The sequence below is a fragment of the Gymnodraco acuticeps genome, unplaced genomic scaffold (genome assembly GCF_902827175.1).
Source record: "Gymnodraco acuticeps unplaced genomic scaffold, fGymAcu1.1, whole genome shotgun sequence".
In the NCBI taxonomy this organism is placed as follows: domain Eukaryota; kingdom Metazoa; phylum Chordata; class Actinopteri; order Perciformes; family Bathydraconidae; genus Gymnodraco; species Gymnodraco acuticeps.
Window position 1 is genome coordinate 264,330 of NW_022990389.1, and position 26,696 is coordinate 291,025.

At 43.6% G+C, this 26,696-nt stretch overlaps 1 protein-coding gene across 1 annotated transcript; it reads left to right on the forward strand.

Moving 5' to 3' along the window:
- The first annotated feature begins 421 nt into the window (after positions 1-421).
- Positions 422-26,676, forward strand: spag1b (sperm associated antigen 1b). Its single transcript, XM_034224442.1, has 18 exons — positions 422-457; positions 1,359-1,518; positions 1,614-1,736; positions 1,814-1,884; positions 2,098-2,210; positions 2,311-2,416; positions 2,564-2,694; positions 2,885-2,991; positions 3,349-3,478; positions 5,104-5,556; positions 7,565-7,664; positions 8,135-8,287; positions 8,935-9,092; positions 10,680-10,821; positions 11,437-11,563; positions 11,680-11,838; positions 23,426-23,743; positions 25,331-26,676. Coding segments are annotated over exons 1-18 (2,682 nt in total). The 5' UTR covers positions 422-455; the 3' UTR covers positions 25,460-26,676.
- Positions 26,677-26,696: the final 20 nt, after the last annotated feature.

Below are 26,696 nucleotides of genomic sequence, written 5' to 3' on the forward strand. Positions count from 1 at the left end.
CGGTTTCCATAGTAACAAACAGTTTGTTCAGCTACAGAGACCGAACAGCCACAGGTAATACACTTATTTAGTTTTTCAATAGCATAATAACGTTTATCGGCCAAGAGGACTACCTAGATTTTGTAAAGAAGGATTTGGCAATTCCTTTGTTAATTTCTCAAAAACAAACTTCTAACTCACGTTATTTTGATCACATTACGTAATTTAGCCTAACCTTTATAAATGTACAGTAATCTAAATGAAATAGTTATTTATAATGTTGTATTGCTTTCTACCTGCTTATAACAGAACAACATTGTTTGAGGAATAACTGAGTGGCATTGTTCCAGATATGAGCCGCACAGAGGCATCGTTCCCCCCTCACCACCTGGCCCCCCCTCACCACCGCCCCCTCCCTCAGGACTGCAGCGTCCCTGTGGAGCACCTGGACTACGACTACATTGGAAAATGCAAAGATGTAAAATACCTAGAGAAGATCTGCACGGTACTCAGGTAGAAGCCACATAACTGAGGTTGAGTGTTAAAGGGCCCATGTCATGGCCATTTCTACTGATCATAATTCCATTGTTGAGGTCTACTAGAATGGATTTATATTGTGCAATGTTCCAAAATCACATTGGTTTCTCATTCAGCATATCTGTATAGAGAGCCCACTGTGCTCTGATTGGTCAGCTCGCCCACAAGTTCTGATGAGTCCACCACCGTTACAGCGGAACATCAGTGTTTATGTGTTACAATGGCGTTTGTTAGCAACTAGAAAATGACACCAGTAATGACAAACAGATGGGAATGCTGCGTGGGGTCTGGGTGCCGTGTTGGCGGGATGTTGCGCGGCTCGCTGCTGCGAGGAGCGGACAGTGTGAGCTGGGTTAATTTCCTGCGTGCTGCGTGGGGTCTGCGAGACATCGCGAATGGACGGGGGAAGGCTCCACTAGCACCCCCCAGACTGTGTGTGAGGAGCTCCACGGATTGGTCCATTTGGACCAATGGGTCCATTTAGGTATGGGCATGTCACGGTACCCAGGAAGAAAACAATGGAAAATGAGAAATGTCCAACGTGGCGTTCTGGGGCAGCATAGACCGGTATTTTCTGTGTTAGAGTTTTACTCCCTACAGGGTGTACTTTGAGGGTTTGTGACTCTGCAGACCGTTTACATGCAGAAGCTACATAACACACAAGGGGACGGGTAATAACCAGAAAAGCATGACATGGGACCTTTAAAAAGGCAGAATTGATTTAGTATGGTAATCAACAGAGGTGTAAAGTAACTACCAATTGCAAAAGGATAAAGGACAAGATTATAACTCAATACAGTCTAATATACTTTTAAGAAAATAATATTTTACTTTGTGTAAAGGTCTGGCGACGAGGGCATTTATCCTCATCTAATTATGTTCTGTGAGGATCACTTGGAAAAACTGGACCCTAGGAGCCTGGCCCTCAGGAAGGAAAAGCCTGTGTCCACAGCTGCTTGCCTTCCAAATGATGAGTGGAGCCAAATTGCTGATGAGTTGAAGGCATGCAATATATCCCTTTTTTGTTTTAAATAATCCTGTTCACTGTTGTCTCGGATATAAAGTCATTTTTCAAATAAATACTTTTTTCTTTACAGAAATGGCAAGAAGAAACCAAAGCGTCAGAGACTTCACTGAAACAGCAGTCAATGTTTGATGCTCTGGTGTTTGAAAATATGCCACCTATAAGAGGTTCCAATTGCTCTGTTCCACTATGCCAGGTAAACAGTCTCCACCTGTGTACGCAACAGTGTTAAAGTAAAACACATACTCAAAATGGAGTCTCCTTTCATTACAGACTTCAGTTAAAAAAGAAAAGTGGACTCTTTCAAAACACACTCTCCCACGTGATTATCGAGAATGGGACAAGTAAGTCATTGTGTCTCTACATTGGTCTCTTATATTCAGAAGAAAGAACACACTGTCAAAGCAGGCCCTGTACATGAAAGGCTCCAGAGATGTAACTGTGTGAAATGGCCTCAGCAAAGCTTCTTTCATAGCAATGACCAACAGTTAAATGATTGATGCTGCAGCATCACTTTGCAGAATATCTCATTTTCCAAAATAATGCTTTATTTCCAGGTTTGATGTCGAAAAAGAGTTTGAAAAAATCGACAGAAATGTGGATAAACATGATGCACCTGCCATTATAAACCAGGGACACCCCAAAATCAAAACTAAAGTGGATGCCTCATGTAAGGTGTTACGCATAGCAACTCATATTTATTTTGTGGTCATATAGAAACAATAAGTATGTGGGAATTTGTCTGAAATATGTGTTCCCAAAACGTCCAGTGCTGACACAACAGGAGAAGCTGCTTCTTGCAAATCGCGAAAAGGAGAAAGGCAATGAAGCTTTCAGAGCCAAGGATTATGAGGAGGCTGTTGCATACTACTCCAGGTCAGGCTATTATAAAACATATCTTACATCTCTTATTATGTTTCCTGGCATTTCATTAGATGTGTGTTGTGCATCCATTCCCATATACTGTTTCGTAAAGTGTTTGTCCATTCATCTCATCGTTTTATTCCTGGCTTTTCATTACAGGAGTCTTTCCATCCAACCGGCTGTGGCTGCATACAACAACAGAGCACAGGCACAGATACACCTCCAGAGCTGGCACGATGCCATGAGAGACTGTGAGAGGGTTCTGGAGCTGGAGCCTGGCAATATGAAAGGTGCTTATAGCTTTTGTAAAGTAGCATTTTAATGGAGTTACATGCCAACAGCAATATGATTTTATTATTGGCATAATTTCATTGTTTCACTATAGCTCAAAACACATTATTTTGCAACATTAAAGCACAGGATGTAAAGAAAGAATGTATGTAATGTCTGTACTGTTTGTGATTGATCTTTTATCATTAGCCTTGCTACGCCGTGGCACAGTTAATAATCACATGGGCAACTTCCAAATGGCTGTTGAAGACCTGAGGGTGGTGCTAAGGGAAGAGCCGCAGAATGCTGCAGCCACGGTGGGTGACAGCAGCCTGACGCATGGTGAACACATGCCTGCAGCCGGTTGGTCCACTAGGTGTCCCTGTATTTGTGTGAGACCAGGCTCTTAAAACTCACAGCAGCTACTGCACCATCATGTAGTTTGTTATTCCTGTAAAAAGAGAATGGTGTCATTTTTTCAATTGTTGTATGTATTGTATTTTATATGTATTTATACATATGTATTTTGTTTAAAGGGAATTGTTTATATGTCAATTTTTCAAGGATTTCAATGTACTTCAGATAAATCAGAAGGTGTTCCTTTTACCACTAGTCAGTAGTGTTTGGATGATACGGTAGACACATTATAATGTGTGAGTTGTTTTTGGATATAGAAACTTCTATTGGAAATTGAGAAGAAGATGAAGGAACGTCAACCCGAGCAGCGACGCAGAGGCAAACAAATCCTCATCCAAGAAGTAGAAGAGGAAGATGACAACGATAAAACCAGAGCCAAAGAGACTGGTGAGGACACTTCCATAATCAATATCTACGTATATCCTTGATGAACACCCAGACACTGGCCAGTGACTGCTTATCATTTCCTAAATCCATTCAGAAATCTATTTATGATTAGTTTAAATGAAGGTAATGGTCTCTTAGCTATATCTAACACATCATGGATAGTTAGGTTAGATTGTCTTTTCATTGAAAATCCACCTTTTTAACCAGTACACATGTTTGTGTTGTGTATAAAGCAGTGGGCTGCAGTTGTTCACTAATTATTAATACTGTTCTCAATTTAGAAACGAACCACCTAGTTGAGTAGATTCAACAGCTCTATGGTGGGTCAAATAACTGAATTTGCTTAGTTGTACAGTAAAGTCTGACTCTGATACCTTATGTCCACCAATAAGTCATATCAAATTGTAACTTTACAAGTGTTTCAAATAAGAGAGAACATCTGGACTGTGAAAATGTGTGTGTGCATGTATATCTTATGTGTGTGTGTAATGTTCTTCTTCTTCTTCTTCTTCTTCTTCTTCAAGTAATCAAACAGCGTAATATATATATATATTTAAATAAATAATAAAATAGAAAAGCTCCATTGCTGCCAACTCTTTTCCAATAAAAGTAGCTAGTGCCTCTGGCTCTTAGAGTATATTATTTTTATTAAAAAAACAATTCGATTCTGGTTTAATCTAGGATAGGAAAACATTTAACAACAAAGTGGATGAAATAAAGAAGAACATGTCTATGAGGACACGGGGAGGCGTGTGGCGCAGTGGATATAGCCTTGGTGTTGGGATCAGGGGGTCACAGGTTCAAACCCCACTGCAGTCAGCAAAGTACTCCTGTGGGGATTGCCCACAGTATTGAGTATGTGAGTCGCTTTGGATAAAAGCATCTAACAAGTGACATGTAATGTAATGAAACATTATTAATGAATATCTGGCTGATAGGTAGGTTAAAGTTCACATTTAAAGATGTTGACAATTCCATCCATTAAAACATTTATATGTATGAGATATAGTCAGGAAGTGTCTCAATGACCTTTATAATAAAGACAAAGGTTTGTTTTCCAAAGTCAAATGTCCCACAGAACGTTTCTTATTTGTAAGTATTTAATAACTAGATGTAAAGGATCATGATGAGTTTTTGGTTACATTTTATATATATATTATAAATATATATTTGTACACTATTCTGTAGTATAGCTGTAGATGCCTGCTTCACTAAGTCCCTACTTCCTCTGCCTGGCAAAGGATTGGCTCTCTAAACCAATGAATTACACACAACATGTGAGAATGCTTCAGAAACACTAAGTGGTGATAGCAGTCATTTTCATCACAGCCCCTCCTGTGCTGCAGAGAAAGGAAACACCCATGGCCCTCTGGGTAACGTGACATACTATGCGTGCGCGTTATCTGCCCTCCCCCACCAAGCACTTTGCTTCACTGAGCATGGCTGCTTCCTGGAACTCCCTCTTTGAAGTGGTTGTGTGTCATGTGTGTCCAACCCTCCCCCCACTGTGATGTAACCACTGACTCCTTCCTGTGGGCGTGTCTCCCCTTTCCCTCTGCCTCTCCCTTCCCTCTGCCTCTCCCTTCCCTCTGCCTCTCCCTTCCCTCCCTCCCTCGCCCTTCTAGCCCGTCCGGTTGAACCCAGCCAGCCTGTGGGAGGGGAGGAGAGCTCAGCTGCTCCTGTCGAGAGGGGAGACATGGGTAACACTCAAAAGAAGCCCCACAGCAGAGGGGACGGGGGTCCTCACAGTGAGCCCAACAACTCCCACCACGGACACCGGAGAGGCAAAGGAGCGAGCGCAGACAAGTACAGAGTCACGCAGGAGTCCAAGGAGAAGGTGGCCAATGGATCCGGCAAGAGGGGCTCCACGGCTTCAGCCCCAGCTGATCCCAGCAGCAGGAAAGAACCCCCGGTCGGAGGAAACGCAGGGGAAACCGTCAACCTTGATGCTCCATGTGGAGCCCTGCCCCCGCCTCTGTCCCGGCTAAAGAATGAAGGAAACCTGCTGTTTAAAAATGGACAGTTTGCCGACGCACTGGAGAAATACTCACAAGCCATCCAAGGCTTTACAGATTCAGGTAAGGTGGAGCAGTCCTCATCATGGTGGATGATGTTGTTGTTACCATAGATACAATAATATAATAGTCTGTGGTGGTTGGATCAGTCACATTGTGTGGAGGATAAAGCTGGATGTATGATAAAGAAGTTTAGATGCGCCTCCTTGTGCGTAATAACATGTGTTCTTATAGCAGGGTGTTATACACAGCTGTAATGTAACTGGCCAGCTTCTTCACCAGTTTATCCCCCTTATTTTAATACATGTTGCTTTATGTTGTTTAATCATCAATGCTCTTTAGGACTTTCTCCAACAGGCCATCGCAATTATTGTAAATCAAAGGTCACATGACCTTGCAGCTATAAACCTAGTGCTTCCCTTTAGTTTGTGTTGCCTTATCAGTGGAGGTAAAAATTAAAACCACTTAAAAGGCAGTTTTTTCCATGAGGGAAAAACCTCAACAAGCGAACTGATCTCCAAGAAGCAGTCCACATGACATACTGTACAGTGTGGAACTGTGGCAAATGGCAATGGTTCAATATTCAGGAGTTAAAAGGTCCCAATGTTTGTTTTGTGTCTTCCGTGACTCTCTCCTTACAATAATGCGCCAAATTGTGGCAGTTGAGGTACATACGGTGGGACAGTGTTTATGTTTGAGCCTCAGCCCGGTGCTAAGCCTCTCAGCTCAGGTCTGCCTAGGTCACATGACCACTAACCACTCACTGTGAAATTGAATCTGTAGGACTGCAGCTATAATTCTCACAGAGAGGGAGACAGAGGGAGAAACCGCTGCCTGTCAGGTTCAACATGCAGACAATTAACTTGTAGGGAGGGAGACATCTTTACATTCACACTTTCTTTTACAGTCGTTAACACAGTTCGTACTGTGAGCATTTTCTGAGACATCATCATACTACCTCACCATGTCATCATCTCAAATCAGCTGATCGAGTGGCATGCTAAATCTGTTTTAGTGTCGCAACAGAATGCTACTCCGTCTCTAATATACAGTATAAGCTTGATGTGCCTGTGTCAATGATAATGATTGTGGAAACAACAGGCTGTCAGGCTATAAGAATAGCAAATACTGTGTGCAATAGCTTGAGAGCAGGCGGTCGAACTTTCAGGAGAACATTTCATAAAAGTCGTTTCAGGAGCTTTCCCCTCGGTGTGCCCTGTGTTATTGCTAATCTGGTAACATAGCAGGACGTATTAGGATGTCTTAGTGGAAAAAGGTGGGCCTGCTGCCTGGTTAAGGTCAAGTTCATTTGTTGAGACTCATACCTCAATATCATGTTCAGTTAATAACAGGCAAGTAGAAAACATTTTTAGTTAGTATATTAACAATTCTAATGCTAATGCAAGTTCTTCATTCGGTCATAACAGGATAACATAATTGCAAAACACACACAGCAGCACAGGTGGAGTGTGTTAAGTTATTGCCAATATACAGTGCAGCTCCCGAGTATTTGTGTTGGGTAATCTATGGTAGGGCTAACCCATACAGCGGTGGGGCTCAAGTCAGTATTTGCAATGTAATTACATACCCGCTCCCCTTGACAGTGAAACGCCACTCGTGAGGGTTAGATTATTTCCCTGTCTCAATCCAAATTGAACTGTATGAAATAAAAAGGCACATTTGTCTTGTAGTAAATAAAAAGGGCAACCTGGAGTCAATCCTGCAATTTCCCCACAGGTGAAAGAGTTGACATGCTGAAAACCCAACTGGGGGGATTCTCCCCCAGGAGATTTTTTAAAATACTAACATAAAATACACATTCTGGTACTCTCTTGAGAAGAAGAATAAATACATCTATTACTACACGCCACTGCCAATATAACAGACGCTAAATTGCATGTAATTGTTTGGCAGTACTCCAATATGTTCGTTGAAAATGATAAATGACTCATAACACATACAGACTTTTTAAAGCCATAATTAAACCAACCAAGGGGGTCATAATACCTATTTCTGATGTTTGCCACTTATGTCAGCAGATTCCAAGTTTCTGTGTTTCTCTTTTTTGCAGGAATGAACAGTCCTGAGGATCTATGTATTCTGTATTCAAACAGAGCAGCCTGTTACCTTAAAGATGGCAACTGTCAAGAGTGCATACAGGACTGCACACGGTGAGAGTCTCTATTTCCTAAACTTGCTCATCTGTGTGTATAAGTAGTGTGAGAAGTAATGCAGCTGTCTTAAGAGGTTGTTTAATTGAAAGGCTTTCTAATTTTTAGCAAACAGCCTTATCAATTGAAACACTTCAGTCGCAGATCACTGTTATTTCATGAAGGGATTTGCGATGGGGTGTGTTGAAAAGGATAGTCATTCATCTCTTCAGAAGTTCTGTAAGTAGGAGAACCTGTGGGAACCTCCCATGTGAACACCTGGTGTGTTTGCTTAAGATTCAACTTCTGAGGCAAGCAGAACATGGGTTGTGTGACAGTATATCCACACAGTACATGAGTGCAAGAACACATCCAAATATATACAATAGATTCCTAGTCAATCCCAATGTAGAGTACTTCTCAGTGAGGATCTACAGCAGAGGCGGCAGACTTGATCCTTTGCTCCTGTCTCATCTATTTATACCATCCAGAGCCCTGGAGCTGCAGCCGTTCTCCCTCAAGCCCCTCCTGCGCCGGGCCACGGCTTATGACTCTCTGGAGCGCTACCGCAAGGCCTACGTGGATTACAAGACCGTCCTGCAGATCGACATCAGCGTGCAGGCAGCCAACGACAGTGTCAACAGGTATTACCCGCACCTCTCACGGAAACACAGAGGAGCCTGAAGGAGTTTTAACATTCATATTAACAGGGAGTGGTCTTATCGGCCATGGTTTGGCTGACTACCTGACTAACTACCTGTTTAAGTGTACTGATACAGAGATCTATCATGAAAGTGTCCTTGCTATCCATTGGGTGATTATATCATTAGATGTATTAAGATAAGTAAATAAATAAAAAGGTACAATATCATAAAACACAATATAATTTGCCCTTTTGAATATTTTTCTATACTAAAATCTAGAAATGGCATTGTAACCATATGTTTAAAGAAACAAATCAAATGAACAAACACACAAAGTCTTGCTAGTGGCCAACAGATTTAGCTGGTGTTCAAAAGGAGCTCCAGCTCCAGGCTAAATCTGTCATGTCCGCTCTCTGTTATGCAATAGGTAAACTCACCTGGCTGCTTGGTATTTAGCAATACAGTAGATCATAGCATTAACATACAAGCGTATATAATTACATATATGAGACAATATAATGCTTGTATAGATACACACTAACTTACTTGCGGTGAGCTTTTTAACACCATGTCTGTGTGTGACTGTGTGTAGTATATTCCACTTGTGTCTGTGACAGCCACACTGACTGATCCTGGTCCTCCTGCAGGATCACCCGGCAGCTGATCGAGGAGGATGGCCCGGAGTGGAGGGAGAAGCTCCCTGAAATCCCCCTGGTGCCCCTGTCAGCACAGCAGCACCGCAGAGAGGGGCCGCCCAGTGCCGAGCTCCTGCAGGCCCGGGCCGAGAAGGCAGCCAGAGACGCAGGTCTGTTCTGAACAAGTCCTGATCAATCAATCATTCAGAAAATGCATCTAAGCCGGAAAACACTAATTACAAATCTGCCACAGGGGGCTTTAGGAACTGTACAACATACCACACGCTCTGTCCCCTTGTAGATAGAAGTCCTCCTGAGCCAGCCCTAACTTTAAGCTTAATTCAAGTAGGATGTCTTAAATGTAGTGGGTTTCTGTCTCCAGAACCCAAACTTAGATCTGGTTCCACAGGAGACCAGCTTCAAAGCTGTAGGATCTGACCATTCCACTTCTCGGAAACATGAGGAACAATGTGTGTGTTCTAGTGGGGTAATAGAATACTCTTTAAGATCCCATGGTTTCTGATCATAACTTTGAAGGTTTGTCCCCAAAACGCTGCTATTGTAACTGTATAATATTGCAGTATTTTAAGTGGCAATATTGTATATATTCACAGAGGCGAGATATCCATACCTGTTATACTAATGATTTACGAATAGCTTTTTGAGTAGATTGACCAATACAAAGATGCAGACATGGGAAAAATAAATCACAAAAGGTTATTTTTTACATACTGCAGATGGATCTAAAATTACACTTTGAATATATAAATCACAATATATAGCAATATTTGTTATCACAATACTCAGTATATAACAAAATGTTTAAAATATGTTTTTTGATGGTACTGTGATTCCTACGCTAGTCATTTTCTTTGGATTTATTTTTAAACATTCTTACGTCGACAAGTCACATGCTGACAGTGTTTGAGGCTCCTGTGTAAATCCTTAACCTGGGTCTTAGTGTAACCTTTGGATATAAAGTGTGACATGAGGCCTGTCTGAAGACTGCACTCAGCTCTGAGCAGACATACAAATACAAAACATACGGTGATAGTATACAGTAGTATGGATAGTATCTTTTAGATTTGACTGCAACACAACAGTGTATAAATGCTTAATGCTTCACCTAAAACAAATACAACAGTAAAATGAATATGTATCAAAAATAATGATCCAGTGATATAACAGTTTTACACCCACAATTTCAATTGTATCTTCATTGAGTACTTTAACAGTTCCAGAATTCAAGGACCTGTATTCTTCCTCCACCACAGTTTGACAGCGAGGAGCAGAAGAGAATGCTCTCCACACTTTCACCACCAACATTCATGTTCCTGTTTCTCCATCACTCTGCACTAAGATACACACAGAATGTTATATAAGTGGACGACGTGTCACTCTGTTACTGACCATGCAGTTTTCCCCCTCCCTAGGCTGTGCTGCTGATGCTATTTTTAAACTCCAATGAAAGAATAGACTGCTGGCACAGTTCTCCCTCCCATAAGACCCTTTGCAGCAGATTGATTAGCCTTTAGTCCACACTGTGACTGATTGCTGACTTTACTCTCATGCCTCACGTCTAGCTAGCACAGCATTCATTTCAAGGATTTAAAACCCTCCAGCTTTATAGCATAAAAGACTGGCATAACCTTGTGGTAGGAAATTAAAAAAGGGGGGTTACTTCAACAGAAAGACATGTGAGTAAGCAGCAATGAGTAAGCAGCAATGAGTAATCACCACTGCACTTTGTCTTCCAGAAAGGAAAGCAGAAGTCCATTTTACAGCAGTGAAGCAAGAAGGGAACGACTTTGTGAAGAAGGGCCAATACCAGGACGCACTGGGGAAGTACACTGAATGCCTTAAGCTGAAGCCAGAGGAGTGTGCTGTCTACACCAACAGGTTAGTGGTGTCTGTTCCTCATTAGGCTGTGTCCTTATGATGCAGGAATGTCAGAAATGCAATGTTCCGGTTAGGATAAATGACAACAGATTGATTCATTATCTTCAGCTGGCTTCTGCTGCATTTAGCCCTTTGGCTAACCCTAGCCACTCATCAGTCTGTCACTGCTAGTAAATGAGCCTGTATTGTTGGTATTGAATGGCAGAGGCTCAGGAAACAGCTGCCTGCTTCATCACTGTTGATCACAACTCCATTTATAGCCTCTATCATGTTGATCTACAGACACACACACAGCAAGCACAAAGCATGCAGCAGGCAGGGCAGCATCCCCACTTTCCCTCCAACAGCAGTACGTAGATGTTTAATCATGTCGGCGAGGAAAATGTGATCCTGCGTACTTAAGAAAAGCCTATTGTGTGTCCTGTTTTACTTAGCTTGTAAATAGCTTGAATGTCAGCCACACCAGAGCAAATACACACTGTAGCTGAGAACCATCTGAATGAAAATACCGAACACATTAGGAAAGCAAAACGCTGGATGAATGCTCAGAGATTAAAATGCTATCATCTATTAATGTGTGTGTGTGTGTGTGTGTGTGTGTGTGTGTGTGTGTAGGGCCCTGTGCTACTTGAAGTTGGAGAGGTTTACTGAAGCCAAGCAGGACTGTGATGCAGCTCTCAAAGTGGATCCGACCAATAAGAAGGCCTTCTACAGACGAGCCCTGGCTAACAGAGGCCTAAAGGTGATTGGATGCTAAATGTTTATTTAGAAACCAAGACTCACCTTACATTATTATTATTTCATGAGATAATATTGGAGCTCTCAGCTACTTACACATGTTGGTATGCTGAGCTGCAGGACTATATGGCCTGCAGCTCCGACCTACAGGAGGTCCTGCAGCAGGACCCCAACGTGCAGGAGGCGGAGAAGGAGCTGGAGGAGGTGACGGTGCTGCTCAGACAGAGTCTGGCCAATGTGTCACCAGCCAAGCCCAGGACGACTGTCCCCATCACAGAGGTAGATGCACTTGTCTTTTTGTATTCCCTCCACCGAGGATGCTGCACTTTCTGCTTGTTTTTGTCCTCTGTTAAAGGGTAACAGAAAAAGTAGCTGTGCAAGTTTCAGAAAACTTAGTGAACACTTTGTGGGGCGGACACACAAATGATGTTTCCCTTTTGTTAATATTGTGTTATTAAACCACACACTCTGTCCCCGTGTAGATAGAAGTCCTCCTGAGCCAGCCCTAACTTTAAACTTAATTAAAGAGAGATGTCCTAAATGTAGTGGGTTCCACAGGAGACCAGCTCCAAAGCTAGGGTCTGACCATCCACTTCTGGAACCTCTAGGAAACACGAGGAACAATGCATTCTGGGAACACAGTGTTCTAGTGGGTTAATAGAATACTCTTTAAGATAACACGGTTTAATATTGCGAGGTAAGGCAATAGTGCTGCATTCATGTGCCGTTGGAATAATCAGAACATGTTTTGGGAATATGCACTGAGCAGCTCGGAAACAGCTATTAACGTGTAGTTTTAATGATCTGAGCAAAAAAGACAAAATCTAACAATAAGATACACATATAAACCATAGCCCATGGGGGTGGTCAGTCTCCTTATATTATTCTATTTTTATGAAATATCCTATACAGTCCAAGCTCAGCTCCTGTGCAGTAAAGTCTTTTCCACTCATTTTGAATAAAAGAAGGGCAGAACCACTTGACACTCTTTTGTCAGCATGTCATTGTTGGAGAAGTTAATCTAAGGCTTGGGGGGGGCTGAAGGAGACTGAAGGAAAGCGCTCGGCTCTGTGTTGATGTTGGTTTAGTGGCCAAAGTCCGGACCGCAGGCCACACGTGCTGCATGTTCCGCTGTGTCTCTGCAGCATGGTGCAGCAATGCTCCATCACAGGGTGTTTTCTCTAGTTCTTATCCCAGGGTGGACACTTTCTGCTTGCCTGATAGAACCTCTAACGTAGGCAGGGGGATCAGCTTTAAAGGTCACATATCATGCAAAATCCACTTTTTTTCTTTTAAAAAAAAAATCTTTTTATTGGCTTTTTGACATACAATGGCATCACAATGGCAATACAGTAGGTACACATGTATAGAAGATGGTCTGTAGGAAAATTAAATAGTTAACTCACCCCTCCCTCCCACCCCCCACCCTCACCCCTATGGGCTATGATCACATTATAAACAAGACATAAATCAAAAAGTTACAAAACATAAAACACCAGCATAAAAAAAAAGAGGGGTAGAAATTACATGAAAGACCAATAACTGAAAATTACATCAAAATACAGGTGCTTCTTCATGTTAATAGTCAGTAAAAAATAAATACCAGGGAAATAACGGTACTGCAAGTTACATGAGGAAACAGAGAAGACAAAACAAGTAATGGTCAATGTATTAGGGAGATAAGGAAAGGGGGAAGTGAAGGTCTCTCCTCCCCCCCCCACCGGGTTCACTCACACCTCATCAGCATCAGGGTTGATTGTAAGGTCATTGATTAGCAGTAGTAAGGGAGTCCAGGTCTTATGAAAGAGTGTCAGGGATCCTTGTAGTAAAAATCGTATCTTTTCGAGATTAATACACTGTAATAGTTCCTGTATCCACCTGTCATGTGTGGGTGGGGAGACGTGCTTCCACTTAAGAAGAATGGAACGCCTGGCCAGCAGGGTTGTGAAGGCGATGACCCGCTGAGTTGTGGTGGGCATGTTCTGTGTTGGGGGGACGCCGAACAAGGCAGTTAGAGGGTTACGGGGTATGGGTGTGTTAAGGGCCTGCTCAAGGGTTTTGAAAATACTAGACCAGAAGGCATTCAGGCTGGGGCATGACCAAAACATATGTGTGTGATTGGCAGGAGATTGCTTGCATCTGTTACAGGCATCGCTTCTAAGAGGAAATATTTTGGCTAGTTTAGCATTGGTAAAGTGAGCCCTGTGGAGCACCTTACACTGCATTAGGCCATGCCTAGCACAGATAGATGAGGTTTGCACCAAACGAAGAATGTCCCTCCACTTACTGTCAGATATGTCTACACCCAACTCACCCTGCCAGGACTCTTTTATAGATGTAGTAGAGGCTAGGTCAAAGGAGGCAAGTTTTCCATAAATAGTAGATACCAGCCTTTTTTGGTCACAATCAAGGGTGAGAAACTGGTCAATTCCTGACTCAGGGGGGCGGTTGGGAAAATGGGGAAATTGCTTTTGAGCAAAATGCCTAATTTGGAAGAAGCGGAAAAGATGACTGTTTGGCAGGTGATATTTGGCTGACAAGGATGCAAAGTCGGAGAAAACCCCATCCTTGTAAAGATTACTGATTGTGACAAGCCCGTTGGCAGCCCACATTCGGAAAGTGGGGTCCGAGCAGGATGGAGAGAATGAGTGATTATTTAGAATCGGAGCTTGGATTGAGGCTCTGTGTAAGCCATGTTGCCTTCTGAATTGAAGCCAAATCTTAATAGTACTGGTAACAATTGGGTTGACTGAGATTTTGTGCGTCATTACGGGAAGTTGGGAGCAAATCACAGAGTGTAAGGAGCTAGAGGAGGAGGAGATCTTCATGTGAACCCATGGTGGGCTGGAGTTAGGAGTCTTGGGGCCAGTCCAGTAAAGGAGTCGGTTAATATTAGAGGCCCAGTAGTAGTGACGGAAGTTCGGGAGTGCCAAGCCGCCCTCCGACTTGGGGAGCTGAAGAATTGATTTTTTAAGACGGGCGGGTTTGTCATCCGAAATGAACGCATTTAGTTGACTGTCAAGACTGGTGAAAAAAGATTTATTGATGCAAATTGGGATATGCTGGAAGAGATATAAGAACTTCGGCAGAATTACCATTTTAATAAGATTGACACGGCCAACAAGGGATAAGGGAAGGGAAGACCACCTAGATAGATCCGATTTGCATTTAGCTAAGAGTGGTTGGAAATTTTTGGGAAACAGATCTTTAAAGGAGCTGGTGATGGATACCCCCAAGTATCTGAAGCCGTCTGATGCAATATTAAAGGGAAAAGCGGTTGGGGGGAGTGTCTTCGCCAGTTGGTTTACAAAAAATAGTTCGCTCTTTTGGAGATTTAATTTGTAGCCTGATAAACGACCAAACTGCTCAAGGATTGACAATATAGGAGGGAGAGAGGACACAGGATTGGAGATGTATAGGAGAAGGTCATCTGCGTAAAGGGAAAGTTTGTGAACTATACCATGGCGAGTGATGCCCTCAAACCCATTGTGGCCTCTAAGCCATATAGCTAGAGGCTCGATGGCTAAATTAAACAATAGGGGAGAAAGCGGGCAGCCCTGGCGTGTCCCACGTTGGAGAGGGAAGGTAGACGATTGAATGCCATTTGTGTTTACCGATGCAGAAGGGGAGGCGTATACAAGTTTAATCCAAGAAATAAATTTGGAGTCAAAGCCACATTTTTCTAAAATGAAGAACAAGTAGCTCCACTCCACCCTATCAAAAGCTTTTCCGCATCGAGTGAAACTATGACTTCAGGGACATTGGACGGGGGCGAGAAAATAACTTAAGTAGCCTCCTGGTATTGAAGAAAGAGTGACTCCCTATCATAAAGCCTGTTTGGTCAAGCGGAACTATAGAAGGTATCACGAGTTGGAGGCGGACGGACAAAATCGTAGCCAGTATTTTACAATCAACATTTAGGAGGGAAATTGGTCTGTAGCTGCCACAAAGAGTAGGATCTTTATCCTTCTTCAATAGTAGAGAGATGGATAGGGTTTGAGGTAATCTGCCTTCTTTAAGGCAATCATTATACATCCTTGCTAGAATTGGGGCCAAAAGAAACGAATACGCCTTGTAGAATTCGACTGTGAAGCCGTCCGGACCAGGGGATTTCCCATTTTGCATAGATTTGATGGCTTCCTGTATCTCTAAAGTGGAAATGGGGTCCCCCATTCCGCCTGCGTTAACTACGTCAATTTGGGGGAAAGTTAAGGAGTCAAGAGGATTTGGGTTTATTGTGCCAATTATGGGGCATTCAGAAGTGTACAAATTATTATAAAATTCAAAGAAAGACTTGTTTATTTCAATCGGGTCAGAGACTAAATTGCCTTCGGGCGACTTTACTTTGGGGATTAATCTGGAGGCGTTAACTGCCCGAGCCTGTTGAGCCAGAAGCCTCCCAGCCTTGTCCCCCTGTTCAAAAAAGCGCTGCTTAGTTTGCCTCAGTTGTCTCTCCGCTACGCTCGTCATTAAAAGGTCATGTTCCAAATGTAATAATATGCGTTTTTTTATATAAGGTCGGTGAGGGGGAGGAGGAATACGATTCATCAATTCGGAGAAGTTCTTCCAAAATTGCCGACAGCCGAACCCTTTCATCCTTTCTTAGTTTGGAAACATACGATATAACCTGCCCACGAACATAGGCTTTGAGAGCCTCCCACACTGTTCCACAACTTACATCAGCAGTGTCATTAATTTCGATATATAAACGAATCTGTGAATTAACAAAGTCCTTAAACTTGTCATCTGACAGCAGGTGGGAACTAAACCTCCACAACTTAGCGGGAGTAACACTAAGAGGGAAGTGGATGTCAATTGATACAGGGGCGTGATCTGAGGTGGCTATAGGATGGTATTGACACGCGCTGGCAAGGTGTAGCAAGCTGTCATCAAGCAGAACAAAATCTATTCGCGAGAATGTGTGGTGGACGTGTGAGAAAAAAGAGAAAGCTTTACTTTGAGGGTTTTTAAATCTCCAAGGGTCTGAGATTCCTAATTGTGCTGCATAATTTTGATTTTGAGAGAGTGCCAAGCTTAAGGGATGACCTGTCGAGGTGCACATCTTGAATCAAGTTAAAATCTTCACCCATGATTATGCGGTGATTGTCTGCGTTCGGGATTTTAGCAAAAAGGTTCATAAATAATTGGTCATCATCCCAGTTGGGTGCGTAAATGGAAACCAAAATTACAGGCATGCAAGACACCTGAAACTATGACGTAGCGGCCATTATTGTCGAGAATAGTAGTTGTTGGTACGAACATCACACTCTTGTGAATAATAATGGCAGCCCCTCTGGCTCTACTAGAAAATCTTGAGTGGAAGTAATGGCCCATCCACGCCCGCTTGATGCAAAGGGTGTCAGACGTTTTAAGGTGTGTTTCTTGTAAAAATATAATGTCCCCTTTAAGATGTTGCAGTCGAGTCAAGACCTTACCAATTTTAATAGCTTTGTTCATTCCTCTGGTGTTCCAGGAGATCAGGCGCACACTTCTGCCAGCAGTCGTCATACTGTTAGTCATATGGGGAGTCTAATGAAGGTGGTCTGGAACCGTTGTGCTTCCCGAGGACTGAGGGGAGAGGAGTGGTGGGGGGGAAAAAGAAGACCGGGGAAGGTGAAAGAAACAGTACAAAAAAAAACAAGCGAAGGCAAAAATAGACAAACCATAAACAAAACACAACCCATAAACCCAAATGTGACCATACCTGGAGCATCCCAAATACAAACCTTGTCTGAGCGCTATAGCTCAAAGCTCAACAGCTGAACTTATCTTCCGGGGTCCCGTTCCCTATACTAAAAGCGGGAAGCCCATTGTAACACGGAAGAGTATTAAAGTGAACAAACAAACAAAAACTCAAGTGTATATATATGCATAGAATAGTAATTATAACAACATCCATAGATAGGTAAACAGCCAGCCAATATAAGCATAGCAGAGGGCAATAAGGCACTGACATAGATCTCAAGTAACATACATAAAAAAAAATAAGGCCCAGAGATCAAGTAAAACAAAATAAAATTGCACTTTAAGGGTTAAAACCCATAGAAGGAATCAGTTCAAACAGCATTCAGAACAGTCCAAGTACTTGGGTCCCATGCAGAGTCCTGCACGGGTCTGATTTTCAAGACCCGCTCCCGCCCCGCACCCGCGACGTGCAATACCGAACCCGCCCCGCTACCCGCACATATTGCCAATTAGTTCCGCAACCCGACCCGACCCGTCGGCACAAGATCCGCAACCCGACCCGAACCCGCATAGCCTATGAGCAGTGAAAACGTGCAATTATTAACACACGCAGTTTCATATTTGTCTCAGAAAGCGTGGGATGTTGGTTATTTCCTTCATCTAGGATGACACAAAAAGCCTCCCAGACGTTGGATTTCGCTCTTGAGGAAGTGTTATTGAAAATGCTGTATTCTCCGCTAGAGAGCTTCACCTCAGCCATTTCGAATGTGGCGCGCACAGCAGCAGATTGATGCGCTGCAGAAGTTATGATTATGCGCGGTCCCGCGGGGGAGAGGTCTGAGGATTTAAACATTAAACTAAATTATTATTATTTTAATATATTTATTATGCAATACCCGCGACCCGACCCGCATCATCTTTGTTTTACCCAGAACCGAACCCGGAAAAAAGCGTTTGAAACCCGACCCGATGCAGGACTCTGGTCCCATGTAGTGTAAACAGTAGCAGGTGCATTCATGTTCATTGCAATATCAGCACTAGGCTCAAACTATCAGTGCAAATACCAGAGCGGCTAAGGTGCATGTACAAAAAGTGTCCATGAAAGCAGAATCAGAAAAAGTAGTAATAGTCTCTTACTAAACGTCCCATCAGACGCAAGAGTTATCGGCACCGTTAGTGCTAGTCAGCGTCAGGACGAATGGATGCTATGTAGCCTTTAGCCTCTGCCACCGAGGAGAATCTCTTCTTACCTCCCTCCTTCGATACGATGGAAAGCCTAGCAGGGAACAGCAGGGCTGGCTTGAGCCCTAGGTTGTAAAGCTCCGCCATCACCTCTCGGTATTTGTAGCGCTGTTCCATCACTTCGGGTGTGTAGTCCTCGTAGATGGCGATGGGCGTACCTTGGTACTGTAGCTTGCCTCTCCTGGCCCGGGCCTCGCGGATAATTTTCTCCTTCTGCTGGTACCTGTGGACGCGGATGATGACCGGCCATGGCCTTTGCCCCGGCTTGGGCTTGTCGGTGAGTGAGCGGTGGGCCCTGTCGCACTCCGGCGGCGAATCAAGGACGCCCTCACCAAAGACCTCCATCAGCAGCTTCGGGAAGAATGTAGAGGGATGAGGGCCCTCAATGGATTCTGGCAAACCGACAATTCTTATATTGTTGCGCCGACTGCGGGACTCGAGATCAGTGACTTTGGCCAGCAGTTTAACATTGCTGTCCGTTAGCGTAGCACAAGTAGCCTCCAGGGCTAACATGCGTTCGTCCTGCAAGTTAGCATTGGACTCGAGCGAAGCAATTGTCTGCCCGGTCTGACACAGTCGCTTGAATTCGGTCTAGTTTTGCTTCGAGAGTTGAGATAGCAGACTTAAAGTCGGCAGAGAGAGCTCTTCAAGGAGGCCAGCTATGCCCGCCATGCTGAGATTGTTGCTAGCTAGCTCGGGGCTATCGGTCCTGGCGGTTTGTTCTTTTTTGTTTCTTTTCGCCGGTTTGGACGACATACTACCGTGGCGTTGTGAGTGGAATAATATTAATGTTCACTTAAATGTAAGTTAGAGAAGAGTTATGGGCTTCAGAAAAGTTACAACACAAAAGTTTGCGGGAGCAGAACTACGCACGTCTCTACTCCGTCATGCCCAACCGGAAGTCCCAAAATGCACTTTTTGATGTCTTTTATACATAAATATGTGTCCCCGGTGTGTAAGGAGACACAAAGTGTCATAAAATACAACGCTCTCTCTTTTCCTCCTTACCCACCTCTCTAAAAACGGGGAACAACGAAGCTGATCCAGATTTGCTGCAGTCATGACGACATTACCAAAATGTGGGCTGGCTTTACGCCCACGGAAACGTTGCTATCAGAAACAATGAGACGTGTTTTGGAAGTAACATGGTCTTTGTTTACATTAGCAAGCATCGCTAACACTCAGAGCCAGGGGCGCCGTAAGGGGGTGAAAAGTTAGGACGATTCTAAGGGCCCGTGACTGACAGGGGCCCAAACTATTTTAGAACATTAAGAAAAAAAATTTTAAGTAACCAATGTGATCTCTTTTCATGGGGCCCAAAATCCCTTGCGACGCCCCTGCTCAGAGCTAACGCTGTACTGGAGAGAGTATGTGTAAAGAACTCGGATATAAAAGGTACTGTCCTTGTGGTAACCCCGCGAGAGAGAAAGCGGTTGAGCTCCATACTGTTTCAGAAATAATGCTTGATGTGGTTTGGAACATAATATGTCGTTTAATCACGGAGTTTCTGCTGGTAGACACCCTTCTCTTCACAGAGCTTGCATGTGGACGCTCCAAAGGGGCGTGGCCATCAGCAGCTCCAAAAAGGCGTGGCCAGCATCAGCTCCAAAGGGGCGTGGCCAGCAGCAGCTCGGTTACATTTAAAGGTCCAGACCCAGAATCAGCACTTTAGGAGCAGGGCTGAAATAGAGGGGTATGAGGCATGCTACAATGGGTGATCTGTTTGAGCAAAACACTTCAGAGACATGTTTTTTATATGAAACCTATAATATATGCCTAAAAATAGTATAATAGGAGACCTTCAAAATTTGGCTCAGCTCGCTTGGCCGAGTTGATATGAAATAAAAATACCACTACTATTCATATTTCCCTAATGGGATGCAAAAGAAGAGCGGGTTGAGTAAACCTGTATCCTGCAGTGGAAACAGCCCTCTCTCCAACCACTGAAAAACAAATTGCGGCAAGAATAGGAAAATGTACTCTTTTTAGTTCAAATAATCTGAACCATCAGGCCAAATGCACAATGCATTAAGAAAGCTGCTCATTTCTACTTAACAAGCTTCACATCTAGCTAACCCTAAGTGCTTATTATGATACCGCTCATCAGGAGGTCAGATATACCACTGGTGCAACCAGTGCTTGAATTGGAATAAAAAAGGAGCCAGTACTCTAAATCAGCAACTGTTTCAAGTCAATTTATTTATACAGCCCAAAAACAAGTGTTTGGCTCAAAGTCATAGTATATCCTATAATGCTGGTGGGTTTGTCTCTTTACTGTATATTTTAGAAAGGCTCACTGTACTTAAACAAAATGACTCCGGGTCCATCTGAGATTAGAGGGGGTGCAGAGGTAAAGTGCTATTTTTATAAGTGGGGAGTGGACCTGACACCCTAGGGGGGTCCGGGGGCATGCTCCCCCAGGAAGATTTTTCTTTTAAATATTGAAGTTAGATGCATCAATCTGGTGCACTTTGAGAGCAAAATGAAGAGATCTATGGATACCTCTCAACATCCATAATGAAACAACTGTAAACAGATTTACTTTTTCTTTATGGATATAAAAGAAAGTAAAGCCTGACTCCTACTGGCTGGTTAAATGACTCCTCGTCCCTGAGTACACTCACCATCTTTCAGCAGGAAAGGAGAGAGGGAATCCTTGTCCGGCGACAACCGCTGTCTTTTCGGACTATTATTAAGCCACGCTAACATGTTCGAAATGCTAAAGTTATGTGATGTATTTTCTGCTCTAGTCTATCACTGCGGCGCGTCATAGATGCGTCATGAGATGCGTCATAGATGCATCATGAGATGCGTCATGAGATGTGTCATGAGATGTGTCATGAGATGAGTCATGAGATGTGTCATGAGATGCGTCATAGATGCGTCATGAGATGCGTCATGAGATGAGTCATGAGATGCGTCATGAGATGAGTCATGAGATGCGTCATGAGATGAGTCATGAGATGCGTCATGAGATGAGTCATGAGATGCGTCATGAGATGCGTCATGAGATGTGTCATGAGATATGTCATAGATGCGTCATGAGATGTGTCATGAGATGCGTCATAGATGCGTCATGAGATGTGTCATAGATGCGTCATGAGATGAGTCATGAGATGAGTCATGAGATGCGTCATAGATGCGTAATGAGATGCGTCATGAGATGAGTCATGAGATGAGTCATGAGATGTGTCATGAGATGAGTCATGAGATGCGTCATGAGATGCGTCATAGATGCGTCATGAGATGAGTCATGAGATGCGTCATGAGATGAGTCATGAGATGCGTCATGAGATGCGTCATAGATGCGTCATGAGATTCGTCATAGATGCGTCATGAGATGAGTCATGAGATGCGTCATGAGATGAGTCATGAGATGCGTCATGAGATGTGTCATGAGATGCATCATGAGATGTGTCATGAGATGTCATAGATGCGTCATGAGATGCGTCATGAGATGCGTCATAGATGCGTCATGAGATGCGTCATGAGATGTGTCATAGATGCGTCATGAGATGCGTCATAGATGCGTCATGAGATGTGTCATGAGATGCGTCATAGATGCGTAAGAGATGCGTCATGAGATGAGTCATAGATGTGTCATGAGATGTGTCATGAGATGCGTCATACATGCGTCATGAGATGTGTCATAGATGCGTCATGAGATGAGTCATGAGATGCGTCATGAGATGAGTCATGAGATGCGTCATGAGATGCGTCATGAGATGAGTCATGAGATGCGTCATAGATGCGTCATGAGATGCGTCATGAGATGAGTCATGAGATGCGTCATGAGATGAGTCATAGATGCGTCATGAGATGAGTCATGAGATGAGTCATGAGATGCGTCATGAGATGAGTCATGAGATGCGTCATAGATGCGTCATGAGATGAGTTATGAGATGCGTCATGAGATGAGTCATGAGATGCGTCATGAGATGAGTCATGAGATGCGTCATAGATGCTTAATGAGATGCGTCATGAGATGAGTCATAGATGCGTCATGAGATGTGTCATGAGATGCGTCATGAGATGAGTCATGAGATGCGTCATGAGATGAGTCATGAGATGCGTCATGAGATCATGAGATGAGTCATGAGATGCGTCATGAGATGCGTCATGAGATGCGTCATAGATGCGTCATGAGATGAGTCATGAGATGCGTCATGAGATGAGTCATGAGATGAGTCATAGATGCGTCATGAGATGAGTCATGAGATGCGTCATAGATGCGTCATGAGATGCGTCATGAGATGCGTCATGAGATGCGTCATGAGATGAGTCATGAGATGAGTCATGAGATGCGTCATAGATGCGTCATGAGATGAGTCATGAGATGCGTCATGAGATGAGTCATGAGATGCGTCATAGATGCGTCATAGATGAGTCATGAGATGAGTCATGAGATGAGTCATAGATGCGTCATAGATGCGTCATGAGATGCGTCATGAGATGCGTCATAGATGCGTCATGAGATGAGTCATGAGATGCGTCATAGATGCGTCATGAGATGAGTCATGAGATGCGTCATGAGATGAGTCATGAGATGCGTCATGAGATGCGTCATAGATGCGTCATAGATGCGTCATAGATGCGTCATGAGATGAGTCATGAGATGAGTCATGAGATGAGTCATGAGATGCCGCCCGCGGCTGAGTACCGGCATTTTACTGAGTACCGGCACCTTGCCGGTACTCAGTAAGAAGTGCCGGTACCACATGGGTAAAAATCAGAAGTGCCGGTACTGCGTACCGGTGAGTACCGACCCAATTCAAGCACTGAGTGCAACATGATGTGTCCAGAATGTGCTCTTGGGTTTAAAAACACCTGACTTCTTTCTGGCTTGTAAACGCTCTATGTATTTACCTGGATGCTCCTCAAACAAACCCTTTCCCCCCTTCTCTCCTCTGTAAATAACTCTGTAATTCTTCTTCCTCAGGTTGCTGGAGACGAGGAAACGCTGGGCGCTGCTCAGTCAGAGAGTCCCAGAGGGGAGGAACCCATCAACCTTCAGCTGACCAACGCCTACGAGTACGGCCAGGCCCTGAACGCAGCGCGCTGCAGCGGGAACACGGCGGCCTGCGCGGCCCTGCTGGCCTCAACACCCCCCGAGAGGCTTCCCCACTTCCTGAGCACCCAGCTGGATGGGAACACCATCAGCTTCATCATGCAAGCACTGGACTCACACCTCCTGGAGAAAGACCCCCACCTGGTGTACCAACACCTCCATCATCTGCACACCACCCACAGGTTCTCGGTGAGATGCTTCATATAAGTCAATAAGTAATTTAGCAAAATCACATCTCCCGGGTTGGAAGGGACAGACAGACAGACAGACAGACAGACAGACAGACAGACAGACAGACAGACAGACAGACAGACAGACAGACAGACAGACAGACAGACAGACAGACAGACAGACAGACAGACAGACAGACAGACAGACTAATAATAATAATAATTTCAATTTATATAGCGCCTTTCACGAAACCCAAGGACGCTTTACAATGGGAAGTAACACAACAAAAAGTACTAATAATCATACAGATACATAGGCTGAAGAAAACAAAACAGGAACAGGTTGCTGAGTACTGTATATTAGTTGAGGCCAAAGGCCTGAGTGAACAGATGGTGTTTGAGGTGTTTTTTGAAGGTGTCCAGAGTGTCTGCATTCCTGATTGCAGAGGGGAGAGAATTCCAGAGGGTGGGGGCTGCGACACTGAAGGCTCTGTAGACAAATGTTTTCAGCTTGGAGCGCTGGATGGAGAGCAGCCCTTTGTCAGAGGACCGCAGGTGACGAGAGGGGGTGTAGGGCTGAAGGAGGTCAGAGATGTATGGAGGGGCTAGGGAGTGGAGAGATTTGTAAGTTAGCAGGAGGAGTTTGTACTGGATGCGTGACTTGACCGGGAGCCAGTGAAGGTGGATGAGGGGTGATGTGTTGACAGACAGACAGACAGACAGACAGACAGACAGAAAACAGACAGACAGACAGACAGACAGACAGACAGACAGACAGACAGACAGACAGACAGACAGACAGACAGACAGACAGACAGACAGACAGACAGACAGACAGACAGACAGACAGACAGACAGACAGACAGACAGACAGACAGACAGACAGACAGACAGACAGACAGACAGACAGACAGACAGACAGACAGACAGACAGACAGACAGACAGACAGACAGACAGACAGACAGACAGACAGACAGACAGACAGACAGACAGACAGACAGACAGACAGACAGACAGACAGACAGACAGACAGACAGACAGACAGACAGACAGACAGACAGACAGACAGACAGACAGACAGACAGACAGACAGACAGACAGACAGACATACAGACAGACAGACAGACAGACAGACAGACAGACAGACAGACAGACAGACAGACAGATAGACAGACAGACAGACAGATAGATAGATGGATTAGTGATCCCAATTTGGGAAATTATTTTGTTACAGAAGCATCAGTGTTTGGACATTAAAATGAATATACTTAAAAAGTGGAACGTATTCTGTTACAATTACAAATGTTACCTTGACCTGTTCAAAAGTAATCAGTTACCTAACCAATATCAATATAGTAATGTAACCTGATTACTTTGTTACTTTTGGATTACCTTAACATAAAATAAGCAAATAGACAAGGTCACTCTGTAACTGTAAGGGAAAAGTTACAGATCTTCTCCTAACTACGTAATTCCATTACATATGATATTTTTTTCCCCAAGCCTGCATATTTCCTTACATAGATCACCACGAGCACTATTGAATTAAAACACGTTGTTGTGCTCTGTGTGGTTTTGGTGATGAAATGCTGTGTTTTTTATCAGGTTGTATTGATGCTGCTGGAGAAGGACGAGCGTCGCTACATGACCCAGCTGTTTGAGCATCTGTCTGCTGTGCAGAGCGCAGAGTTCACTAAGAACGATGTCCAGAATCTGGCCAACAAGTACATCTGACCCCCCAAATCTCCCCCCCTCCCCCTGCTGCATGAGCATCTGCACCACTACAACTCTTGGATCTATGCAAAACGATGCACAACAACTGAGTCCACAGACAGGAAGCTGCAGAAGGCGCCCCGGTGGAATGTGTTCACTGCTGTGCTGTAGATGAACTGATCACTGTATGTTTAAGTGACAGTAAGGAATATATTTTTCTGCCCAGAACATTTTGCTATGCAGATTTACTTTTGTACCACCATTTGCATTGTACAACATCAAGGCAGTGGGATAATATGGACCTTTCACTTTAGTGTATTGATACAAAAAGGTCCAATGTACAATTTCATGCAACGCTACAGGCACGTGTTCCCCTCTCAGGACTGGCTCATGTTCCCCGGAAGGAGTCCTTTGTTATCGAGCTTCATTCAGACAGCAGCTGAAATCAGAAATTATATTTAGTTCTGGGTGAATAGAGCCAAGGAACATGTGAGCTCATTTGCTACTGAGCTAAGAAAGGTCTCTGTTGCTTTGGGTTTAATCCATAAGATAAATGAAGTTTTATTTTGACCATATGTACTCTATGATCTGTGTGGGGGAATGGACCTGCTTTCATTGCTCTTCTGTGCAGTTTGATATCAGTATCTGTTGAACTGATATAAACTGACAGTTGTAGAAAACAAGATTCTTATGTCAAGAGTCAAAGGCAGTTTGTTGTCTCATGTCCATAAGGAATGACAGGAAGTCATTCACCCATTTGTTTACCAAATGAGCCATGCAGATGTAACCTGCAGAGAAGCAGCATCTTTAGACTTCAGGCTAGGGATGAGTGTGCAGATACTTCTAGAGAAAGAGTATATCTATATCACTTTTTAATGGTTTGGATTTATGCATAATAAATCATACGTATATTCACTAAGCTACATGCGCGTAATTGTTTGAAATATGTCATTTATTTGCTAACTTTCAATGTTTAGTATTTCATTATTGAACATTCCAGTCATCCAAACCATTGTTTTCAAAGGTTTTACAAATTCTACATGAATGTACCAAATGTAGTCAAGGGTGACAAGAGGCAATAACTTCACATGTTCCAGTTTCTTCTCACTGCGGTTTGAACGTACTTCAATAGAGATGTAGTGTTCACAGAGGGCTGTTCAATCAACTGGGGAAATGTTTTCTTCTCTGTGCTAAGGTGAAATGAAAGTGTTAAATAAAAATAAAATGGATTAACAGTGCTTGCATTGACTGATAAACA